Raw genomic sequence first — 23405 nt, forward strand, 5'->3', positions numbered from 1 at the left:
ATGATGCCTGGTCTCCCCAGTCTCTGGTTGAAATAGGCTCAGCTATATCGCACTAAACTGTTCGAGGCCTGGTCTACCCAGGTTCTGGTTGAAATAGGCTCAGCTTTGTCCCGCTAAACTGTTCGAGGCCTGGTCTACACAGGCTCTGGTTAAAATCAGCTCAGCTATGTCACATTAAATTGTTCGAGGCCTGGTCTACCCAGGCTCTGGTTGAAATAGGCTCAGCTATGTCCCACTAAACTGTTCGAGGCCTGGTCTACCCAGGCTCTGGTTGAAATAGGCTCAGCTATGTCACACTAAACTGTTCGAGGCCTGGTCTACCCAGGCTCTGGTTTAAATCGGCTTAGCTATGTCCCACTAAACTGATAGAGGCCTGGTCTACCCAGGCTCTGGTTTACATCGGCTTAGCTATGTCCCACTAAACTGATAGAGGCCTGGCCTCCCCAGTCTCTGGTTGAAATAAGCTCTGCTATGTCACACTAAACTGATAGAGGCCTGGTCTCCCCAGGCCCTGGTTGAAATCGGCTCAGCTTTGTCCCACTACACTGTTCGAGGCCTGGCCTCCACAGTCTCTGGTTGTAATAAGCTCTGCTATGTCACACTAAACTGATAGAGGCCTGGTCTACCCAGGCTTTGGTTGAAATAGGCTTGCTTTGTCACACTAAACTGTTCGAGGCCTGGTCTACCCAGGCTCTGGTTGAAATCGGCTCAGCTTTGTCACACTAAACTGTTCGAGGCCTGGTCTACCCAGGCTCTGTTTGAAATAGGCTCAGCTTTGTCCCACTAAACTGATAGAGAGAGGCCTGGTCTACCCAGGCTCTGGTTGAAATAGGCTCAGCTTTGTCCCACTAAAATGTTTGAGGCCTGGGCTACCCAGGCTCTGGTTGAAATAGGCTCAGCTTTGTCCCACTAAACTGTTCGAGGTCTGATCTACCCAGGCTCTGGTTGAAATAGGCTCAGCTATGTCACACTAAACTGAATGATGCCTGGTCTCCCCAGTCTCTGGTTGAAATAGGCTCAGCTATGATACACTAAACTGATAGAGGCCTGGTCTCCCCAGGCTCTGGTTGAGATAGATTCAGCTATGTCACACTAAACTGTTCGAGGCCCGGTCTACCCAGGCTCTGGTTGAAATCGGCTCAGCTTTGTCACACTAAACTGAATGATGCCTGGTCTCCCCAGTCTCTGGTTGAAATAGGCTCAGCTATATCCCACTAAACTGTTCGAGGCCTGGTCTACCCAGGTTCTGGTTGAAATAGGCTCAGCTTTGTCCCGCTAAACTGTTCGAGGCCTGGTCTAAACAGACTCTGGTTGAAATAGGCTCAGCTTTGTCCCGCTAAAATGTTCGAGGCCTGGTCTACACAGGCTCTGGTTAAAATCAGCTCAGCTATGTCACATTAAATTGTTCGAGGCCTGGTCTACCCAGGCTCTGGTTGAAATCGGCTCAGCTATGTCACACTAAACTGTTCGAGGCCTGGTCTACCCAGGCTCTGGTTGAAATAGGCTCAGCTATGTCACACTAAACTGTTCGAGGCCTGGTCTACCCAGGCTCTGGTTTAAATCGGCTTAGCTATGTCCCACTAAAGTGATAGAGGCCTGGTCTACCCAGGCTCTGGTTTACATCGGCTTAGCTATGTCCCACTAAACTGATAGAGGCCTGGCCTTCCCAGTCTCTGGTTGAAATAAGCTCTGCTATGTCACACTAAACTGATAGAGGCCTGGTCTCCCCAGGCCCTGGTTGAAATCGGCTCAGCTATGTCCCACTAAATTGTTCGAGGCCTGGTCTACCCAGGCTCTGGTTGAAATAGGCTCAGCTTTGTCCCACTAAACTGTTCGAGGCCTGGTCTACCAAGGCTCTGGTTTAAATCGGCTCAGCTTTGTCCCACTACACTGTTCGAGGCCTGGCCTCCCCAGTCTCTGGTTGAAATAAGCTCTGCTATGTCACACTAAACTGATAGAGGCCTGGTCTACCCAGGCTTTGGTTGAAATAGGCTCAGCTTTGTCACACTAAACTGTTTGAGGCCTGGTCTACCCAGCCTCTGGTTGAAATCGGCTCAGCTTTGTCACACTAAACTGTTCGAGGCCTGGTCTACCCAGGCTCTGGTTGAAATCGGCTCAGCTTTGTCACACTAAACTGTTCGAGGCCTGGTCTACCCAGGCTCTGGTTGAAATAGGCTCAGCTTTGTCCCACTAAACTGATAGAGAGAGGCCTGGTCTACCCAGGCTCTGGTTGAAATAGGCTCAGCTTTGTCCCACTAAAATGTTTGAGGCCTGGGCTACCCAGGCTCTGGTTGAAATAGGCTCAGCTTTGTCCCACTAAACTGTTCGAGGTCTGGTCTACCCAGGGTCTGGTTGAAATCGGCTCAGCTATGTCCCACTAAACTGTTCGAGGCCTGCTCTACCCAGGCTCTGGTTGAAATAGGCTCAGCTTTGTCACACTAAACTGTTCGAGGCCTGCTCTACCCAGGCTCTGGTTTAAATCGGCTTAGCTATGTCCCACTAAACTGATAGAGGCCTGGTCTCCCCAGGCCCTGGTTGAAATCGGCTCAGCTATGTCCCACTAAGCTTTTCGAGCCCTGGTCTATCCAGGCTCTGGTTGAAATCGGCTCAGCTATGTCACATTAAATTGTTCGAGGCCTGGTCTACCCAGGCTCTGGTTGAAATAGGCTCAGCTATGTCCCACTAAACTGTTCGAGGCCTGGTCTACCCAGGCTCTGGTTAAAATCAGCTCAGCTATGTCACATTAAATTGTTCGAGGCCTGGTCTACCCAGGCTCTGGTTGAAATAGGCTCAGCTATGTCCCACTAAACTGTTCGAGGCCTGGTCTACCCAGGCTCTGGTTGAAATAGGCTCAGCTATGTCACACTAAACTGTTCGAGGCCTGGTCTACCCAGGCTCTGGTTGAAATCGGCTCAGCTATGTCACACTAAACTGGTCGAGTTCTGGTCTACCCATTCTCTGGTTGAAATAGGCTCAGCTTTGTCACACTAAACTGTTTGAGTTCTGGTCTACCCAGGCTCTGGTTGAAATCAGCTCAGCTATGTCCCACTAAACTGTTCGAGGTCTGGACTACCCAGGTTTTGGTTGAAATAGGCTCAGCTTTGTCCCACTAAACTGTTCGAGGCCTGGTCTACCCAGGCTCTGTTTTAAATTGGCTCAGCTATGTCACACTAAACTGAATGATGCCTGGTCTCCCCAGTCTCTGGTTGAAATAGGCTCAGCTATGACACACTAAACTGATAGAGGCCTGGTCTCCCCAGGCTCTGGTTGAGATAGATTCAGCTATGTCACACTAAACTGTTCGAGGCCTGGTCTACCCAGGCTCTGGTTGAAATCGGCTCAGCTATGTCACACTAAACTGAATGATGCCTGGTCTCCCCAGTCTCTGGTTGAAATAGGCTCAGCTATATCGCACTAAACTGTTCGAGGCCTGGTCTACCCAGGTTCTGGTTGAAATAGGCTCAGCTTTGTCCCGCTAAACTGTTCGAGGCCTGGTCTACACAGGCTCTGGTTAAAATCAGCTCAGCTATGTCACATTAAATTGTTCGAGGCCTGGTCTACCCAGGCTCTGGTTGAAATAGGCTCAGCTATGTCCCACTAAACTGTTCGAGGCCTGGTCTACCCAGGCTCTGGTTGAAATAGGCTCAGCTATGTCACACTAAACTGTTCGAGGCCTGGTCTACCCAGGCTCTGGTTTAAATCGGCTTAGCTATGTCCCACTAAACTGATAGAGGCCTGGTCTACCCAGGCTCTGGTTGAAATAGGCTTAGCTATGTCCCACTAAACTGATAGAGGTCTGGCCTCCCCAGTCTCTGGTTGAAATAAGCTCTGCTATGTCACACTAAACTGATAGAGGCCTGGTCTACCCAGGCTTTGGTTGAAATAGGCTTGCTTTGTCACACTAAACTGTTCGAGGCCTGGTCTACCCAGGCTCTGGTTGAAATCGGCTCAGCTTTGTCACACTAAACTGTTCGAGGCCTGGTCTACCCAGGCTCTGTTTGAAATAGGCTCAGCTTTGTCCCACTAAACTGATAGAGAGAGGCCTGGTCTACCCAGGCTCTGGTTGAAATAGGCTCAGCTTTGTCCCACTAAAATGTTTGAGGCCTGGGCTACCCAGGCTCTGGTTGAAATAGGCTCAGCTTTGTCCCACTAAACTGTTCGAGGTCTGATCTACCCAGGCTCTGGTTGAAATAGGCTCAGCTATGTCACACTAAACTGAATGATGCCTGGTCTCCCCAGTCTCTGGTTGAAATAGGCTCAGCTATGATACACTAAACTGATAGAGGCCTGGTCTCCCCAGGCTCTGGTTGAGATAGATTCAGCTATGTCACACTAAACTGTTCGAGGCCCGGTCTACCCAGGCTCTGGTTGAAATCGGCTCAGCTTTGTCACACTAAACTGAATGATGCCTGGTCTCCCCAGTCTCTGGTTGAAATAGGCTCAGCTATATCCCACTAAACTGTTCGAGGCCTGGTCTACCCAGGTTCTGGTTGAAATAGGCTCAGCTTTGTCCCGCTAAACTGTTCGAGGCCTGGTCTAAACAGACTCTGGTTGAAATAGGCTCAGCTTTGTCCCGCTAAAATGTTCGAGGCCTGGTCTACACAGGCTCTGGTTAAAATCAGCTCAGCTATGTCACATTAAATTGTTCGAGGCCTGGTCTACCCAGGCTCTGGTTGAAATCGGCTCAGCTATGTCACACTAAACTGTTCGAGGCCTGGTCTACCCAGGCTCTGGTTGAAATAGGCTCAGCTATGTCACACTAAACTGTTCGAGGCCTGGTCTACCCAGGCTCTGGTTTAAATCGGCTTAGCTATGTCCCACTAAAGTGATAGAGGCCTGGTCTACCCAGGCTCTGGTTTACATCGGCTTAGCTATGTCCCACTAAAGTGATAGAGGCCTGGTCTACCCAGGCTCTGGTTTACATCGGCTTAGCTATGTCCCACTAAACTGATAGAGGCCTGGCCTTCCCAGTCTCTGGTTGAAATAAGCTCTGCTATGTCACACTAAACTGATAGAGGCCTGGTCTCCCCAGGCCCTGGTTGAAATCGGCTCAGCTATGTCCCACTAAATTGTTCGAGGCCTGGTCTACCCAGGCTCTGGTTGAAATAGGCTCAGCTTTGTCCCACTAAACTGTTCGAGGCCTGGTCTACCAAGGCTCTGGTTTAAATCGGCTCAGCTTTGTCCCACTACACTGTTCGAGGCCTGGCCTCCCCAGTCTCTGGTTGAAATAAGCTCTGCTATGTCACACTAAACTGATAGAGGCCTGGTCTACCCAGGCTTTGGTTGAAATAGGCTCAGCTTTGTCACACTAAACTGTTTGAGGCCTGGTCTACCCAGCCTCTGGTTGAAATCGGCTCAGCTTTGTCACACTAAACTGTTCGAGGCCTGGTCTACCCAGGCTCTGGTTGAAATCGGCTCAGCTTTGTCACACTAAACTGTTCGAGGCCTGGTCTACCCAGGCTCTGGTTGAAATAGGCTCAGCTTTGTCCCACTAAACTGATAGAGAGAGGCCTGGTCTACCCAGGCTCTGGTTGAAATAGGCTCAGCTTTGTCCCACTAAAATGTTTGAGGCCTGGGCTACCCAGGCTCTGGTTGAAATAGGCTCAGCTTTGTCCCACTAAACTGATAGAGGCCTGGTCTCCCCAGGCCCTGGTTGAAATCGGCTCAGCTATGTCCCAGTAAACTGTTCGGGGCCTTGTCTACCCAGGCTCTGGTTGAAATAGGCTCAGCTATGTCCCAGTAAACTGTTCGAGGTCTGATCTACCCAGGCTCTGGTTGAAATAGCCTCAGCTTTGTCCTACTAAACTTTTCGAGGCCTGGTCTACCCAGGCTCTGGTTGAAATAGCCTCAGCTTTGTCCTACTAAACTGTTCGAGGCCTAGTCTACCCAGGCTCTGGTTGAAATAGCCTCAGCTTTGTCCTACTAAACCTTTCGAGGCCTGGTCTACCCCCCTTACCCCTCCTCTACAGCCCTTACCCCTCCTCTATCCCCCTTACTCCTCCTCTACCTCCCTTTCCCCTGCTTTACCTCCCTTACCCCTGCTCTACCTCCCTTACCCCTGCCCTACCTCCCTTACCCCTGCTCTACCCCCCTTACCCCTCCTCTACCCCCCTTACCCCTCCTGTTATCCTGTTAGGATAGTTGAGATTACTGATGGAGTAGGTTTCACCTGTCAGGATAGCTGAGATTACTGATGGAGTAGGTTTCACCTGTCAGGATAGCTGAGATTACTGATGGAGTAGGTTTCACCTGTTAGGATAGCTGAGATTACTGATGGAGTAGGGTTCACCTGTCAGGATAGCTGAGATTACTGATGGAGTAGGGTTCACCTGTCAGGATAGCTGAGATTACTGATGGAGTAGTGTTCACCTGTCAGGATAGCTGCTTGACTGATCCCTGAGAGCTGTCCAGGTAGTGTTTGTGATCCAGTGTAATTGATTTGATTGATTGATTGGTTGTGTGTAGGAGGAGTTGAGAAGGTTCCGGGGCCGCGTGGAGGAGGTGGTGCAGGAGAACCAGAAGCTACACCAGGACCTGAAACAGACAGGAGGAGTCAGCCACAAGGAGTGGTGAGTAATGTCTTTCTGTTAGGAGGAGTCAGCCACAATGAGTGGTGAGTACTGTCTCTCTGTCTGGAGGAGTCAGCCACAAGGAGTGGTGAGTACTGTGCCTCTGTCAGGAGGAGTCAGCCACAAGGAGTGGTGAGTAATGTGCCTCTGTCAGGAGGAGTCAGCCACAAGGAGTGGTGAGTACTGTCTCTCTGTCAGGAGGAGTCAGCCACAATGAGTGGTGAGTACTGTGTCTCTGTCTGGAGGAGTCAGCCACAGGGAGTGGTGAGTACTGTCTCTCTGTCAGGAGGAGTCAGCCACAGGGAGTGGTGAGTACTGTCTCTCTGTCAGGAGGAGTCAGCCACAGGGAGTGGTGAGTACTGTCTCTCTGTCAGGAGGAGTCAGCCACAAGGAGTGGTGAGTACTGTCTCTCTGTCAGGAGGAGTCAGCCACAGGGAGTGGTGAGTACTGTCTCTCTGTCAGGAGGAGTCAGCCACAAGGAGTGGTGAGTACTGTCTCTCTGTCTGGAGGAGTCAGCCACAAGGATGTCTCTCTGTCTGGAGGAGTCAGCCACAAGGAGTGGTGAGTACTGTCTCTCTGTCTGGAGGAGTCAGCCACAAGGATGTCTCTCTGTCTGGAGGAGTCAGCCACAAGGAGTGGTGAGTACTGTCTCTCTGTCTGGAGGAGTCAGCCACAAGGATGTCTCTCTGTCAGGAGGAGTCAGCCACAAGGAGTGGTGAGTACTGTGCCTCTGTCAGGAGGAGTCAGCCACAAGGATGTTTCTCTGTCAGGAGGAGTCAGCCACAATGAGTGGTGAGTACTGTGTCTCTGTCAGGAGGAGTCAGCCACAGGGAGTGGTGAGTACTGTCTCTCTGTCTGGAGGAGTCAGCCACAAGGATGTCTCTCTGTCTGGAGGAGTCAGCCACAAGGAGTGGTGAGTACTGTCTCTCTGTCAGGAGGAGTCAGCCACAAGGAGTGGTGAGTACTGTCTCTCTGTCAGGAGGAGTCAGCCACAAGGAGTGGTGAGTACTGTCTCTATGTCTGGAGGAGTCAGCCACAAGGAGTGGTGAGTACTGCCTGTCTCTTTGTCTATCTGTCCCTGTCTGTTTGTGTGTGTGAGAAAGAGAGGAGACACTGTCTTGACACTTTTCTATCTCCCCTCTCCTCTTCCCCCCTCCCCCCTCCCCAGGAGGCAGCTCCAGGAGCAGGCCCGTCTGGTACTTCAGGAGAACCAGGTCCTGATAGAGCAGCTGGAGGTGCAGCATACGAAGGCAAAGGACAGTCATGGGAGACATTTGACTGAGGGTAGGGAGGGACAGACACCAGTAATCGCCCCTGAGCCTCCCTCTTTCAGATTCTACTATAGAAACTAGTTACATTCTGTTTCTACATTCTACACATTCATATTAACACTGTATCAAACCCTAAAAGAGGTGAATGGTAGAAGTCTTCACCCTGCTGGAGGTGTCTGGTAGAAGTCTTCACCCTGCTGGAGGTGCTGGTAGAAGTCTTCACCCCACTGGAGGTGTCTGGTAGAAGTCTTCACCCCGCTGGAGGTGTCTGGTAGAAGTCTTCACCCTGCTGGAGGTGAATGGTAGAAGTCTTCGCCCTGCTGGAGGTGTCTGGTAGAAGTCTTCATCCCACTGGTGGTGTCTGGTAGAAGTCTTCACCCTGCTGGAGGTGTCTGGAAGAAGTCTTCACCCCACTGGAGGTGTCTGGAAGAAGTCTTCACCCCACTGGAGGTGTCTGGTAGAAGTCTTCACCCTGCTGGAGGTGTCTGGTAGAAGTCTTCACCCCACTGGAGGTGTCTGGTAGAAGTCTTCACCCTGCTGGAGGTGTCTGGTAGAAGTCACCGCACTGGAAGTGAATGGTAGAAGTCTTCACCATGCTGGAGGTGTCTGGTAGAAGTCTTCACCCTGCTGGAGGTGAATGGTAGAAGTCTTCACCATGCTGGAGGTGTCTGGTAGAAGTCTTCCACCCTGCTGGAGGTGAATGGTAGAAGTCTTCACCCTGCTGGAGGTGAATAGTAGAAGTCTTCACCCTGCTGGAGGTGAATAGTAGAAGTCTTCACCCTGCTGGAGGTGTCTGGTAGAAGTCTTCACCCTGCTGGAGGTGAATGGTAGAAGTCACCCTGCTGGAGGTGTCTGGTAGAAGTCTTCACCCTGCTGGAGGTGAATGGTAGAAGTCACCCTGCTGGAGGTGAATGGTAGAAGTCACCCTGCTGGAGGTGAATGGTAGAAATCTTCAGAGTTGAAAGTTATCTCCATGAACTGTTCCTCTCTTCCCCCATTCTCCCTCCCTCCCTCCTCTCCAGTCTCTAAGGTGTGTAAGCAGCTGATGTTGCTGGAGGCAGAGAAGCAGAGGCTGGAGGGGGAGCTGGAGGTAACGAGGAGAGAGCTCCACACTCTGCAGACAGAACACCTGCAGGCACGGTGCAGTCTGGAGAATGCAGTCAGCTGGGACGAACACCACGCCATCGCCACCAAACTCAAACGGTAGCTAGTTATAATACACTGGGACGAACACCACGCCATCACCACCAAACTCAAACGGTAGTTATAATACACTGGGACGAACACCACGCCATCACCACCAAACTCAAACGGTAGTTATAATTCACTGGGATGAACACCACGCCATCACCACCAAACTCAAACGGTAGTTATAATACACTGGGACGAACACCACGCCATCACCACCAAACTCAAACGGTAGTTATAATACACTGGGATGAACACCACGCCATAACCACCAAACTCAAACGGTAGTAATAATACACTGGGATGAACACCACACCATCACCACCAAACTCAAACGGTGGTTATAATACACTGGGATGAACACCACGCCATCACCACCAAACTCAAACGGTTATAATATCCTGGGACGAACACCACGCCATCACCACCAAACTCAAACGGTAGTTATAATAAACTGGGATGAACACCACGCCATCACCACCAAACTCAAACGGTAGTTATAATACACTGGGACGAACACCACGCCATCACCACCAAACTAAAACGGTAGTTATAATACACTGGGATGAACACCACGCCATCACCACCAAACTCAAACGGTAGTTATAATACACTGGGACGAACACCACGCCATCACCACCAAACTCAAATGGTTATAATACACTGGGATGAACACCACGCCATCACCACCAAACTCAAACGGTAGTTATAATACACTGGGACGAACACCACGCCATCACCACCAAACTCAAACGGTAGTTATAATACACTGGGACGAACACCACGCCATCACCACCAAACTCAAACAGTAGTTATAATACACTGGGATGAACACCACGCCATCACCACCAAACTCAAACGGTAGTTATAATACACTGGGATGAACACCACGCCATCACCACATAACTCAAACGGTAGTTAGTTATAATACACTGGGATGAACACCACGCCATCACCACCAAACTCAAACGGTAGCTAGTTATAATACACTGGGATGAACACCACGCCATCACCACCAAACTCAAACGGTTATAATACACTGGGATGAACACCACGCCATCACCACCAAACTCAAACGGTAGTTATAATACACTGGGACGAACACCACGCCATCACCACCAAACTCAAACAGTAGTTATAATACACTGGGATGAACACCACGCCATCACCACCAAACTCAAACGGTAGTTATAATACACTGGGATGAACACCACGCCATCACCACATAACTCAAACGGTAGTTATAATACACTGGGATGAACACCACGCCATCACCACCAAACTCAAACGGTAGTTATAAAACACTGGGATGAACACCACGCCATCACCACCAAACTCAAACGGTAGTCATAATACACTGGGATGAACACCACGCCATCACCACCAAACTCAAACGGTTATAATACACTGGGACGAACACCACGCCATCACCACCAAACTCAAACGGTAGTTATAATACACTGTTATGAACACCACGCCATCACCACCAAACTCAAACAGTAGTTATAATACACTGGGATGAACACCACGCCATCACCACCAAACTCAAACGGTAGTTATAATACACTGGGATGAACACCACGCCATCACCACCAAACTCAAACGGTAGTTATAATACACTGGGATGAACACCACGCCATCACCACCAAACTCAAACGGTAGTTATAATACACTGGGATGAACACCACGCCATCACCACCAAACTCAAACGGTTATAATACACTGGGACGAACACCACGCCATCACCACCAAACTCAAACGGTAGTTATAATACACTGTTATGAACACCACGCCATCACCACCAAACTCAAACGGTTATAATACACTGTGATGAACACCACGCCATCACCACCAAACTCAAACGGTAGTTATAATACACTGGGATGAACACCACGCCATCACCACCAAACTCAAACGGTAGTTATAATACACTGGGATGAACACCACGCCATCACCACCAAACTCAAACGGTAGTTATAATACACTGGGATGAACACCACGCCATCACCACCAAACTCAAACGGTTATAATACACTGGGACGAACACCACGCCATCACCACCAAACTCAAACGGTAGTTATAATACACTGTTATGAACACCACGCCATCACCACCAAACTCAAACGGTTATAATACACTGGGATGAACACCAAGCCATCACCACCAAACTCAAACGGTAGTTATAATACACTGGGATGAACACCACGCCATCACCACCAAACTCAAACGGTAGTTATAATACACTGGGACGAACACCATGCCATCACCACCAAACTCAAACGGTAGTTATAATACACTGGGATGAACACCACACCATCACCACCAAACTCAAACGGTAGTTATAATACACTGGGACGAACACCACGCCATCACCACCAAACTCAAACTGTAGTAATAATACACTGGGATGAACACCACGCCATCACCACCAAACTCAAACGGTGGTTATAATACACTGGGATGAACACCATGCCATCACCACCAAACTCAAACGGTTATAATACACTGGGACGAACACCACGCCATCACCACCAAACTCAAACGGTAGTTATGATAAACTGGGATGAACACCACGCCATCACCACCAAACTCAAACGGTAGTTATAATACACTGGGACGAACACCACGCCATCACCACCAAACTAAAACGGTAGTTATAATACACTGGGATGAACACCACGCCATCACCACCAAACTCAAACAGTAGTTATAATAAACTGGGATGAACACCACGCCATCACCACCAAACTCAAACGGTAGTTAGTTATAATACACTGGGATGAACACCCCGCCATCACCACCAAACTCAAACGGTAGCTAGTTATAATACACTGGGATGAACACCACGCCATCACCACCAAACTCAAACGGTAGTTATAATACACTGGGATGAACACCACGCCATCACCACCAAACTCAAATGGTAGTTAGTTATAATACACTGGGACGAACACCACGCCATCACCACCAAACTCAAACGGTAGTTATAATACACTGGGATGAACACCACGCCATCACCACCAAACTCAAACGGTAGTTATAATACACTGGGATGAACACCATGCCATCACCACCAAACTCAAACTGTAGTTATAATACACTGGGATGAACACCATGCCATCACCACCAAACTCAAACGGTAGTTATAATACACTGGGATGAACACCACACCATCGCCACCAAACTCAAACGATAGTTAGTTATAATACACTGGGATGAACACCACGCCATCACCACCAAACTCAAATGGTAGTTAGTTATAATACACTGGGACGAACACCACGCCATCACCACCAAACTCAAACGGTAGTTATAATACACTGGGTGGAACACCACGCCATCACCACCAAACTCAAACGGTAGTTATAATACCACTGGGACAAACACCACGCCATCGCCACCAAACTCAAACGGTTAGAATCCACATGGAAACACCACGCCATCACCACCAAACTCAAACGGTAGCTAGTTATAATAGACTGGGATGAACACCACGCTATCACCACCAAACTCAAACGGTAGTTTACAATCACTGGGATGGACACCACGCCATCACCACCAAACTCAAACAGTAGTTATAATCCACTGGGATGAACACCACGCCATCACCACCAAACTCAAAACGGTAGTTAGTTATAATACACTGGCACGAACACCACGCCATCACCACCAACTCAAAAGGTAGTTATAATAACTGGACGAACACCACGCCATCACACCAACTCAAACGGTAGTTATAATAAACTGGGACGAACACCGCGCCATCACCACCAAACTCAAACGGTAGTTATAATAAACTGGGACGAACACCACGCCATCACCACCAAACTCAAACGGTAGTTATAATACACTGGGATGAACACCCGCCATCACCACCAAACTCAAACGGTAGTTATAATACACTGGGATGAACACCACGCCATCACCACCAAACTCAAACGGTAGTTTAAATACACTGGGAGAACACCACGCCATCACCACCAAACTCAAACGGTATTATAATACACTGGGATGAACACCACGCCATCACCACCAAACTCAAACGGTAGTAGTTATAATACACTGGGATGAACACCACGCCATCACCACCAAACTCAAACGGTAGTTATAATACACTGGGACGAACACCACGCCATCACCACCAAACTCAAACGGTAGTTATAATACACTGGGATGAACACCACGCCATCACCACCAAACTCAAACGGTAGTTATAATACACTGGGATGAAACACCACGCCATCACCACCAAACTCAAACGGAGTAGTTATAATACACTGGGACGAACACCACGCCATCACACCAAACTCAAACGGTAGTTATAATACACTGGGATGAACACCACGCCATCACCACCAAACTCAAACGGTAGTTATAATACACTGGGACGAACACCACGCCATCACCACCAAACTCAAACGGTAGTAGTTATAATACACTGGGATGAACACCACGCCATCACCACCAAACTCAAACGGTAGTTATAATACACTGGGATGAACACCACGCCATCACCACCAAACTCAAACGGTAGTTATAATACACTGGGATGAACACCACGCCATCACCACCAAACTCAAACGGTAGTTATAATACACTGGGATGAACACCACGCCATCACCACCAAACTCAAACGGTAGTATAATACACTGGGATGAACACCACGCCATCACCACCAAACTCAAACGGTAGTTATAATACACTGGGATGAACACCACGCCATCACCACCAAACTCAAACGGTAGTTATAATACACTGGGATGAACACCACGCCATCACCACCAAACTCAAACGGTAGTTATAATACACTGGGATGAACACCACGCCATCACCACCAAACTCAAACGGTAGTTATAATACACTGGGATGAACACCACGCCATCACCACCAAACTCAAACGGTAGTTATAATACACTGGGATGAACACCACGCCATCACCACCAACTCAAACGTAGTTATAATACACTGGGACGAACACCACGCCATCACCACCAAACTCAAACGGTAGTTATAATACACTGGGCTGAACACCACGCCATCACCACCAAACTCAAACGGTAGTTATAATACACTGGGATGAACACCACGCCATCACCACCAACTCAAACGGTAGTTATAATACACTGGGATGAACACCACGCCATCACCACCAAACTCAAACGGTAGTAGTTATAATACACTGGGATGAACACCACGCCATCACCACCAAACTCAAACGGTGTTATAATACACTGGGATGAACACCACGCCATCACCACCAAACTCAAACGGTAGTTATAATACACTGGGACTGAACACCACGCCATCACCACCAAAACTCAAACGGTGGTTATAATAAACAGCTGGGGATGAACACCACGCCATCACCACCAAAACAGCAAACGGTAGTTATAATACAACATGTGACGAACACCACCGCCATCACCACCAAAACTCAAACAGGTAGTTATAATAAACTGGGATGAACACCAGCCATCACCACCAAACTCAAACGGTAGTTACTAATCACTGGGATGAACACCAACGCCATCACCACCAAACTCAAACGGTGTGTTATAATACACTGGGATGAACACCACCCATCACCACCCAAACTCAAACGGTTATATACCTGGGACGACATCAAACACATGCCATCGACACCAAACTCAAACAGGTAGTTATAATAAACTGGGACTGAACACCAACGCCATCACCCACAAAACTCAAACGGTAGTTATAATACACTGGGATGAACACCACGCCATCACCACCAAACTAAAATGGGTAGTTATATACACTGGGATGAAACCCCCCCACCACGCCTCACACAACTCAAATTGTTACTACACTGGACGAACACCACGCATCGCCACCAACTCAAACATGTAAGTTATAAATACACTGGGATGAACACCACGCCATCACCACCAAACTCAAACGGTAGTTATAATACACTGGGATGAACACCACGCCATCACCACCAAACTCAAACGGTAGTTATAATACACTGGGATGAACACCACGCCATCACCACCAAACTCAAACGGTAGTATATAATACACTGGGATGAACACCACGCCATCACCACAAACTCAAACGGTAGTTATAATACACTGGGATGAACACCACGCCATCACCACCAAACTCAAACGGTAGTTATAATACACTGGGATGAACACCACGCCATCACCACCAAACTCAAACGGTAGTTATAATACACTGGGATGAACACCACGCCATCACCACCAAACTCAAACGGTAGTTATAATACACTGGGACGAACACCACGCCATCACCACCAAACTCAAACGGTAGTTATAATACACTGGATGAACACCACGCCATCACCACCAAACTCAAACGGTAGTTATAATACACTGGGACGAACACCACGCCATCACCACCAAACTCAAACGTAGTTATAATACACTGGGAGAACACCACGCCATCACCACAAACTCAAACGGTAGTGTTATAATACACTGGGATGAACACCACGCCATCACCACCCCAACTCAAACGGTAGTTACAATTCAACTGGGGATGAACACCACGCCATCACCACCAAACTCAAACAGTAGTTATATACACTGGGACTGAAACACCACGCCATCACCACCAAACTCAAACGAGTTAGTTATAATAACTGGGACGAACACCCACGCCATCACCACCAAACTCAAACGGTAGTTATAATACCACTGGGAGAACACCACGCATCACACCAAACTCAAACGGAGTTATAATACACTGGGATGAACACCATGCCATCACACCAAACTCAAACGGTAGTTATAATACACTGGGATGAACACCAACGCCATCGCCACCAAACTCAAACGAGTAGTTATAATACACTGGGATGAACAACACGCCATCACCACCAAACTCAAACTGGTAGTTATAATACACTGGACGAACACCACGCCTCACCACCAAACTCAACGGTTAGTAATAACACTGGGATGAACACCACGCATCAACTCAAACGTAGTTATAATACACTGGGATGAACACCACGCCATCACCACCAAACTCAAACGGTAGTTATAATACACTGGGATGAACACCACGCCATCACCACCAAACTCAAACGGTAGTTATAATACACTGGGATGAACACCACGCCATCACCACCAAACTCAAACGGTAGTTATAATACACTGGGATGAACACCACGCCATCACCACCAAACTCAAACGTAGTAGTTATAATACACTGGGATGAACACCACGCCATCACCACCAAACTCAAACGGTAGTTATAATACACTGGGATGAACACCACGCCATCACCACCAAACTCAAACGGTAGTTATAATACACTGGGATGAACACCACGCCATCACCACCAAACTCAAACGGTAGTTATAATACACTGGGATGAACACCACGCCATCACCACCAAACTCAAACGGTAGTTATAATACACTGGGATGAACACCACGCCATCACCACCAAACTCAAACGGTAGTTATAATACACTGGGATGAACACCACGCCATCACCACCAAACTCAAACGGTAGTTATAATACACTGGGATGAACACCACGCCATCACCACCAAACTCAAACGGTAGTTATAATACACTGGGATGAACACCACGCCATCACCACCAAACTCAAACGGTAGTTATAATACACTGGGATGAACACCACGCCATCACCACCAAACTCAAACGGTAGTTATAATACACTGGGATGAACACCACGCCATCACCACCAAACTCAAACGGTAGTTATAATACACTGGGATGAACACCACGCCATCACCACCAAACTCAAACGGTAGTTATAATACACTGGGATGAACACCACGCCATCACCACCAAACTCAAACGGTAGTTATAATACACTGGGATGAACACCACGCCATCACCACCAAACTCAAACGGTAGTTATAATACACTGGGATGAACACCACGCCATCACCACCAAACTCAAACGGTAGTTATAATACACTGGGATGAACACCACGCCATCACCACCAAACTCAAACGGTAGTTATAATACACTGGGATGAACACCACGCCATCACCACCAAACTCAAACGGTAGTTATAATACACTGGGATGAACACCACGCCATCACCACCAAACTCAAACGGTAGTTATAATACACTGGGATGAACACCACGCCATCACCACCAAACTCAAACGGTAGTTATAATACACTGGGATGAACACCACGCCATCACCACCAAACTCAAACGGTAGTTATAATACACTGGGATGAACACCACGCCATCACCACCAAACTCAAACGTAGTTATAATACACTGGGATGAACACCACGCCATCACCACCAAACTCAAACGGTAGTTATAATACACTGGGATGAACACCACGCCATCACCACCAAACTCAAACGGTAGTTATAATACACTGGGATGAACACCACGCCATCACCACCAAACTCAAACGGTAGTTATAATACACTGGGATGAACACCACGCCATCACCACCAAACTCAAACGTAGTTATAATACACTGGGATGAACACCACGCCATCACCACCAAACTCAAACGGTAGTTATAAATACACTGGGATGAACACCACGCCATCACCACCAATACTCAACGTAGTTATAATACACTGGGATGAACACCACTCCATCACCAACAACTCAACGGTAGTTCTAATACACTGGGATGAACACCACGCATCACCACCAAACTCAAACGGTAGTTAAATCACTGGGATGAACACCACGCCATCACCAACCAAACTCAACAGGTAGTTATAATACACTGGACCTGAACACCACGCCATCACCACCAAACTCAAACTAGTAGTTATAATACACTGGGACGAACACCACGCCATCACCACCAAACTCAAATGGTAGTGTATAATAAACTGGTGACGAACACCACGCCATCAACCACCAAAACTCAAACGGTAGTTATAATAACTGGGATGAACACCACGCCATCACCACCAAACTCAAACGGTAGTTATAATACCTGGGATGAACACCACGCCATCCCACCAAACTCAACGAGTAGTTATAATAAGCACTGGGATGACACCACGCATCACCATCACCACCAAACTCAAACGGTAGTTATAATACACTGGGATGAACACCACGCCATCACCACCAAACTCAAACGGTAGTTATAATACACTGGGATGAACACCACGCCATCACCACCAAACTCAAACGGTAGTTATAATACACTGGGATGAACACCACGCCATCACCACCAAACTCAAACGGTAGTTATAATACACTGGGATGAACACCACGCCATCACCACCAAACTCAAACGGTAGTTATAATACACTGGGATGAACACCACGCCATCACCACCAAACTCAAACGGTAGTTATAATACACTGGGATGAACACCACGCCATCACCACCAAACTCAAACGGTAGTTATAATACACTGGGATGAACACCACGCCATCACCACCAAACTCAAACGGTAGTTATAATACACTGGGATGAACACCACGCCATCACCACCAAACTCAAACGGTAGTTATAATACACTGGGATGAACACCACGCCATCACCACCAAACTCAAACGGTAGTTATAATACACTGGGATGAACACCACGCCATCACCACCAAACTCAAACGGTAGTTATAATACACTGGGATGAACACCACGCCATCACCACCAAACTCAAACGGTAGTTATAATACACTGGGATGAACACCACGCCATCACCACCAAACTCAAACGGTAGTTATAATACACTGGGATGAACACCACGCCATCACCACCAAACTCAAACGGTAGTTATAATACACTGGGATGAACACCACGCCATCACCACCAAACTCAAACGGTAGTTATAATACACTGGGATGAACACCACGCCATCACCACCAAACTCAAACGGTAGTTATAATACACTGGGATGAACACCACGCCATCACCACCAAACTCAAACGGTAGTTATAATACACTGGGATGAACACCACGCCATCACCACCAAACTCAAACGGTAGTTATAATACACTGGGATGAACACCACGCCATCACCACCAAACTCAAACGGTAGTTATAATACACTGGGATGAACACCACGCCATCACCACAACCTCAACGGTAGTTAGTTATAATACACTGGGAGAACACCACGCCATCACCACCAAACTTCAAACGGCTATTTATAATACACTGGGATGAACACCACGCCATCACCACCAAACTCAAACGGTAGCTAGTTATCATACACTGGGATGAACACCACGCGATCACACCAAACTCAAACGGTAGTTATAATACACTGGGATGAACACCACGCATACCACCCAAACTCAAACAGTAGTTATAATACACTGGGATGAACACCACGCCATCACCACCAAACTCAAACGGTAGTTATAATACACTGGGATGAACACCACGCCATCACCACCAAACTCAAACGGTAGTTATAATACACTGGGATGAACACCACGCCATCACCACCAAACTCAAACGGTAGTTATAATACACTGGGATGAACACCACGCCATCACCACCAAACTCAAACGGTAGTTATAATACACTGGGATGAACACCACGCCATCACCACCAAACTCAAACGTAGTTATAATACACTGGGATGAACACCACGCCATCACCACCAAACTCAAACGGTAGTTATAATACACTGGGATGAACACCACGCCATCACCACCAAACTCAAACGGTAGTTATAATACACTGGGATGAACACCACGCCATCACCACCAAACTCAAACGGTAGTTATAATACACTGGGATGAACACCACGCCATCACCACCAAACTCAAACGGTAGTTATAATACACTGGGATGAACACCACGCCATCACCACCAAACTCAAACGGTAGTTATAATACACTGGGATGAACACCACGCCATCACCACCAAACTCAAACGGTAGTTATAATACACTGGGATGAACACCACGCCATCACCACCAAACTCAAACGGTAGTTATAATACACTGGGATGAACACCACGCCATCACCACCAAACTCAAACGGTAGTTATAATACACTGGGATGAACACCACGCCATCACCACCAAACTCAAACGGTAGTTATAATACACTGGGATGAACACCACGCCATCACCACCAAACTCAAACGGTAGTTATAATACACTGGGATGAACACCACGCCATCACCACCAAACTCAAACGGTAGTTATAATACACTGGGATGAACACCACGCCATCACCACCAAACTCAAACGGTAGTTATAATACACTGGGATGAACACCACGCCATCACCACCAAACTCAAACGGTAGTTATAATACACTGGGATGAACACCACGCCATCACCACCAAACTCAAACGGTAGTTATAATACACTGGGATGAACACCACGCCATCACCACCAAACTCAAACGTAGTTATAATACACTGGGATGAACACCACGCCATCACCACCAAACTCAAACGGTAGTTATAATACACTGGGATGAACACCACGCCATCACCACCAAACTCAAACGGTAGTTATAATACACTGGGATGAACACCACGCCATCACCACCAAACTCAAACGGTAGTTATAATACACTGGGATGAACACCACGCCATCACCACCAAACTCAAACGGTAGTTATAATACACTGGGATGAACACCACGCCATCACCACCAAACTCAAACGGTAGTTATAATACACTGGGATGAACACCACGCCATCACCACCAAACTCAAACGGTAGTTATAATACACTGGGATGAACACCACGCCATCACCACCAAACTCAAACGGTAGTTATAATACACTGGGATGAACACCACGCCATCACCACCAAACTCAAACGGTAGTTATAATACACTGGGATGAACACCACGCCATCACCACCAAACTCAAACGGTAGTTATAATACACTGGGATGAACACCACGCCATCACCACCAAACTCAAACGGTAGTTATAATACACTGGGATGAACACCACGCCATCACCACCAAACTCAAACGGTAGTTATAATACACTGGGATGAACACCACGCCATCACCACCAAACTCAAACGGTAGTTATAATACACTGGGATGAACACCACGCCATCACCACCAAACTCAAACGGTAGTTATAATACACTGGGATGAACACCACGCCATCACCACCAAACTCAAACGGTAGTTATAATACACTGGGATGAACACCACGCCATCACCACCAAACTCAAACGGTAGTTATAATACACTGGGATGAACACCACGCCATCACCACCAAACTCAAACGGTAGTTATAATACACTGGGATGAACACCACGCCATCACCACCAAACTCAAACGGTAGTTATAATACACTGGGATGAACACCACGCCATCACCACCAAACTCAAACGGTAGTTATAATACACTGGGATGAACACCACGCCATCACCACCAAACTCAAACGGTAGTTATAATACACTGGGATGAACACCACGCCATCACCACCAAACTCAAACGGTAGTTATAATACACTGGGATGAACACCACGCCATCACCACCAAACTCAAACGGTAGTTATAATACACTGGGATGAACACCACGCCATCACCACCAAACTCAAACGGTAGTTATAATACACTGGGATGAACACCACGCCATCACCACCAAACTCAAACGGTAGTTATAATACACTGGGATGAACACCACGCCATCACCACCAAACTCAAACGGTAGTTATAATACACTGGGATGAACACCACGCCATCACCACCAAACTCAAACGGTAGTTATAATACACTGGGATGAACACCACGCCATCACCACCAAACTCAAACGGTAGTTATAATACACTGGGATGAACACCACGCCATCACCACCAAACTCAAACGGTAGTTATAATACACTGGGATGAACACCACGCCATCACCACCAAACTCAAACGGTAGTTATAATACACTGGGATGAACACCACGCCATCACCACCAAACTCAAACGGTAGTTATAATACACTGGGATGAACACCACGCCATCACCACCAAACTCAAACGGTAGTTATAATACACTGGGATGAACACCACGCCATCACCACCAAACTCAAACGTAGTTATAATACACTGGGATGAACACCACGCCATCACCACCAAACTCAAACGGTAGTTATAATACACTGGGATGAACACCACGCCATCACCACCAAACTCAAACGGTAGTTATAATACACTGGGATGAACACCACGCCATCACCACCAAACTCAAACGGTAGTTATAATACACTGGGATGAACACCACGCCATCACCACCAAACTCAAACGGTAGTTATAATACACTGGGATGAACACCACGCCATCACCACCAAACTCAAACGGTAGTTATAATACACTGGGATGAACACCACGCCATCACCACCAAACTCAAACGGTAGTTATAATACACTGGGATGAACACCACGCCATCACCACCAAACTCAAACGGTAGTTATAATACACTGGGATGAACACCACGCCATCACCACCAAACTCAAACGGTAGTTATAATACACTGGGATGAACACCACGCCATCACCACCAAACTCAAACGGTAGTTATAATACACTGGGATGAACACCACGCCATCACCACCAAACTCAAACGGTAGTTATAATACACTGGGATGAACACCACGCCATCACCACCAAACTCAAACGGTAGTTATAATACACTGGGATGAACACCACGCCATCACCACCAAACTCAAACGGTAGTTATAATACACTGGGATGAACACCACGCCATCACCACCAAACTCAAACGGTAGTTATAATACACTGGGATGAACACCACGCCATCACCACCAAACTCAAACGGTAGTTATAATACACTGGGATGAACACCACGCCATCACCACCAAACTCAAACGGTAGTTATAATACACTGGGATGAACACCACGCCATCACCACCAAACTCAAACGGTAGTTATAATACACTGGGATGAACACCACGCCATCACCACCAAACTCAAACGGTAGTTATAATACACTGGGATGAACACCACGCCATCACCACCAAACTCAAACGGTAGTTATAATACACTGGGATGAACACCACGCCATCACCACCAAACTCAAACGGTAGTTATAATACACTGGGATGAACACCACGCCATCACCACCAAACTCAAACGGTAGTTATAATACACTGGGATGAACACCACGCCATCACCACCAAACTCAAACGGTAGTTATAATACACTGGGATGAACACCACGCCATCACCACCAAACTCAAACGGTAGTTATAATACACTGGGATGAACACCACGCCATCACCACCAAACTCAAACGGTAGTTATAATACACTGGGATGAACACCACGCCATCACCACCAAACTCAAACGGTAGTTATAATACACTGGGATGAACACCACGCCATCACCACCAAACTCAAACGGTAGTTATAATACACTGGGATGAACACCACGCCATCACCACCAAACTCAAACGGTAGTTATAATACACTGGGATGAACACCACG

At 47.5% G+C, this 23405-nt stretch overlaps 1 protein-coding gene across 25 annotated transcripts in view; it reads left to right on the forward strand.

Annotated features, from left to right (window-relative positions):
- cep89 (centrosomal protein 89) overlaps positions 1-23405 on the forward strand; it is a 251940-nt gene that overhangs the window by 116961 nt on the left and 111574 nt on the right. For all 25 annotated transcript variants that reach the window (XM_031812671.1, XM_031812681.1, XM_031812674.1 and 22 more), the window contains exons 13-15: positions 6466-6569; positions 7738-7853; positions 8863-9043. In XM_031812671.1, coding sequence (XP_031668531.1) covers positions 6466-6569; positions 7738-7853; positions 8863-9043 — 401 coding nt within the window. The remainder of the gene's footprint in view (positions 1-6465; positions 6570-7737; positions 7854-8862; positions 9044-23405) is intronic.

This window comes from Oncorhynchus kisutch, unplaced genomic scaffold, assembly GCF_002021735.2.
Source record: "Oncorhynchus kisutch isolate 150728-3 unplaced genomic scaffold, Okis_V2 Okis03b-Okis08b_hom, whole genome shotgun sequence".
NCBI lineage: Eukaryota > Metazoa > Chordata > Actinopteri > Salmoniformes > Salmonidae > Oncorhynchus > Oncorhynchus kisutch.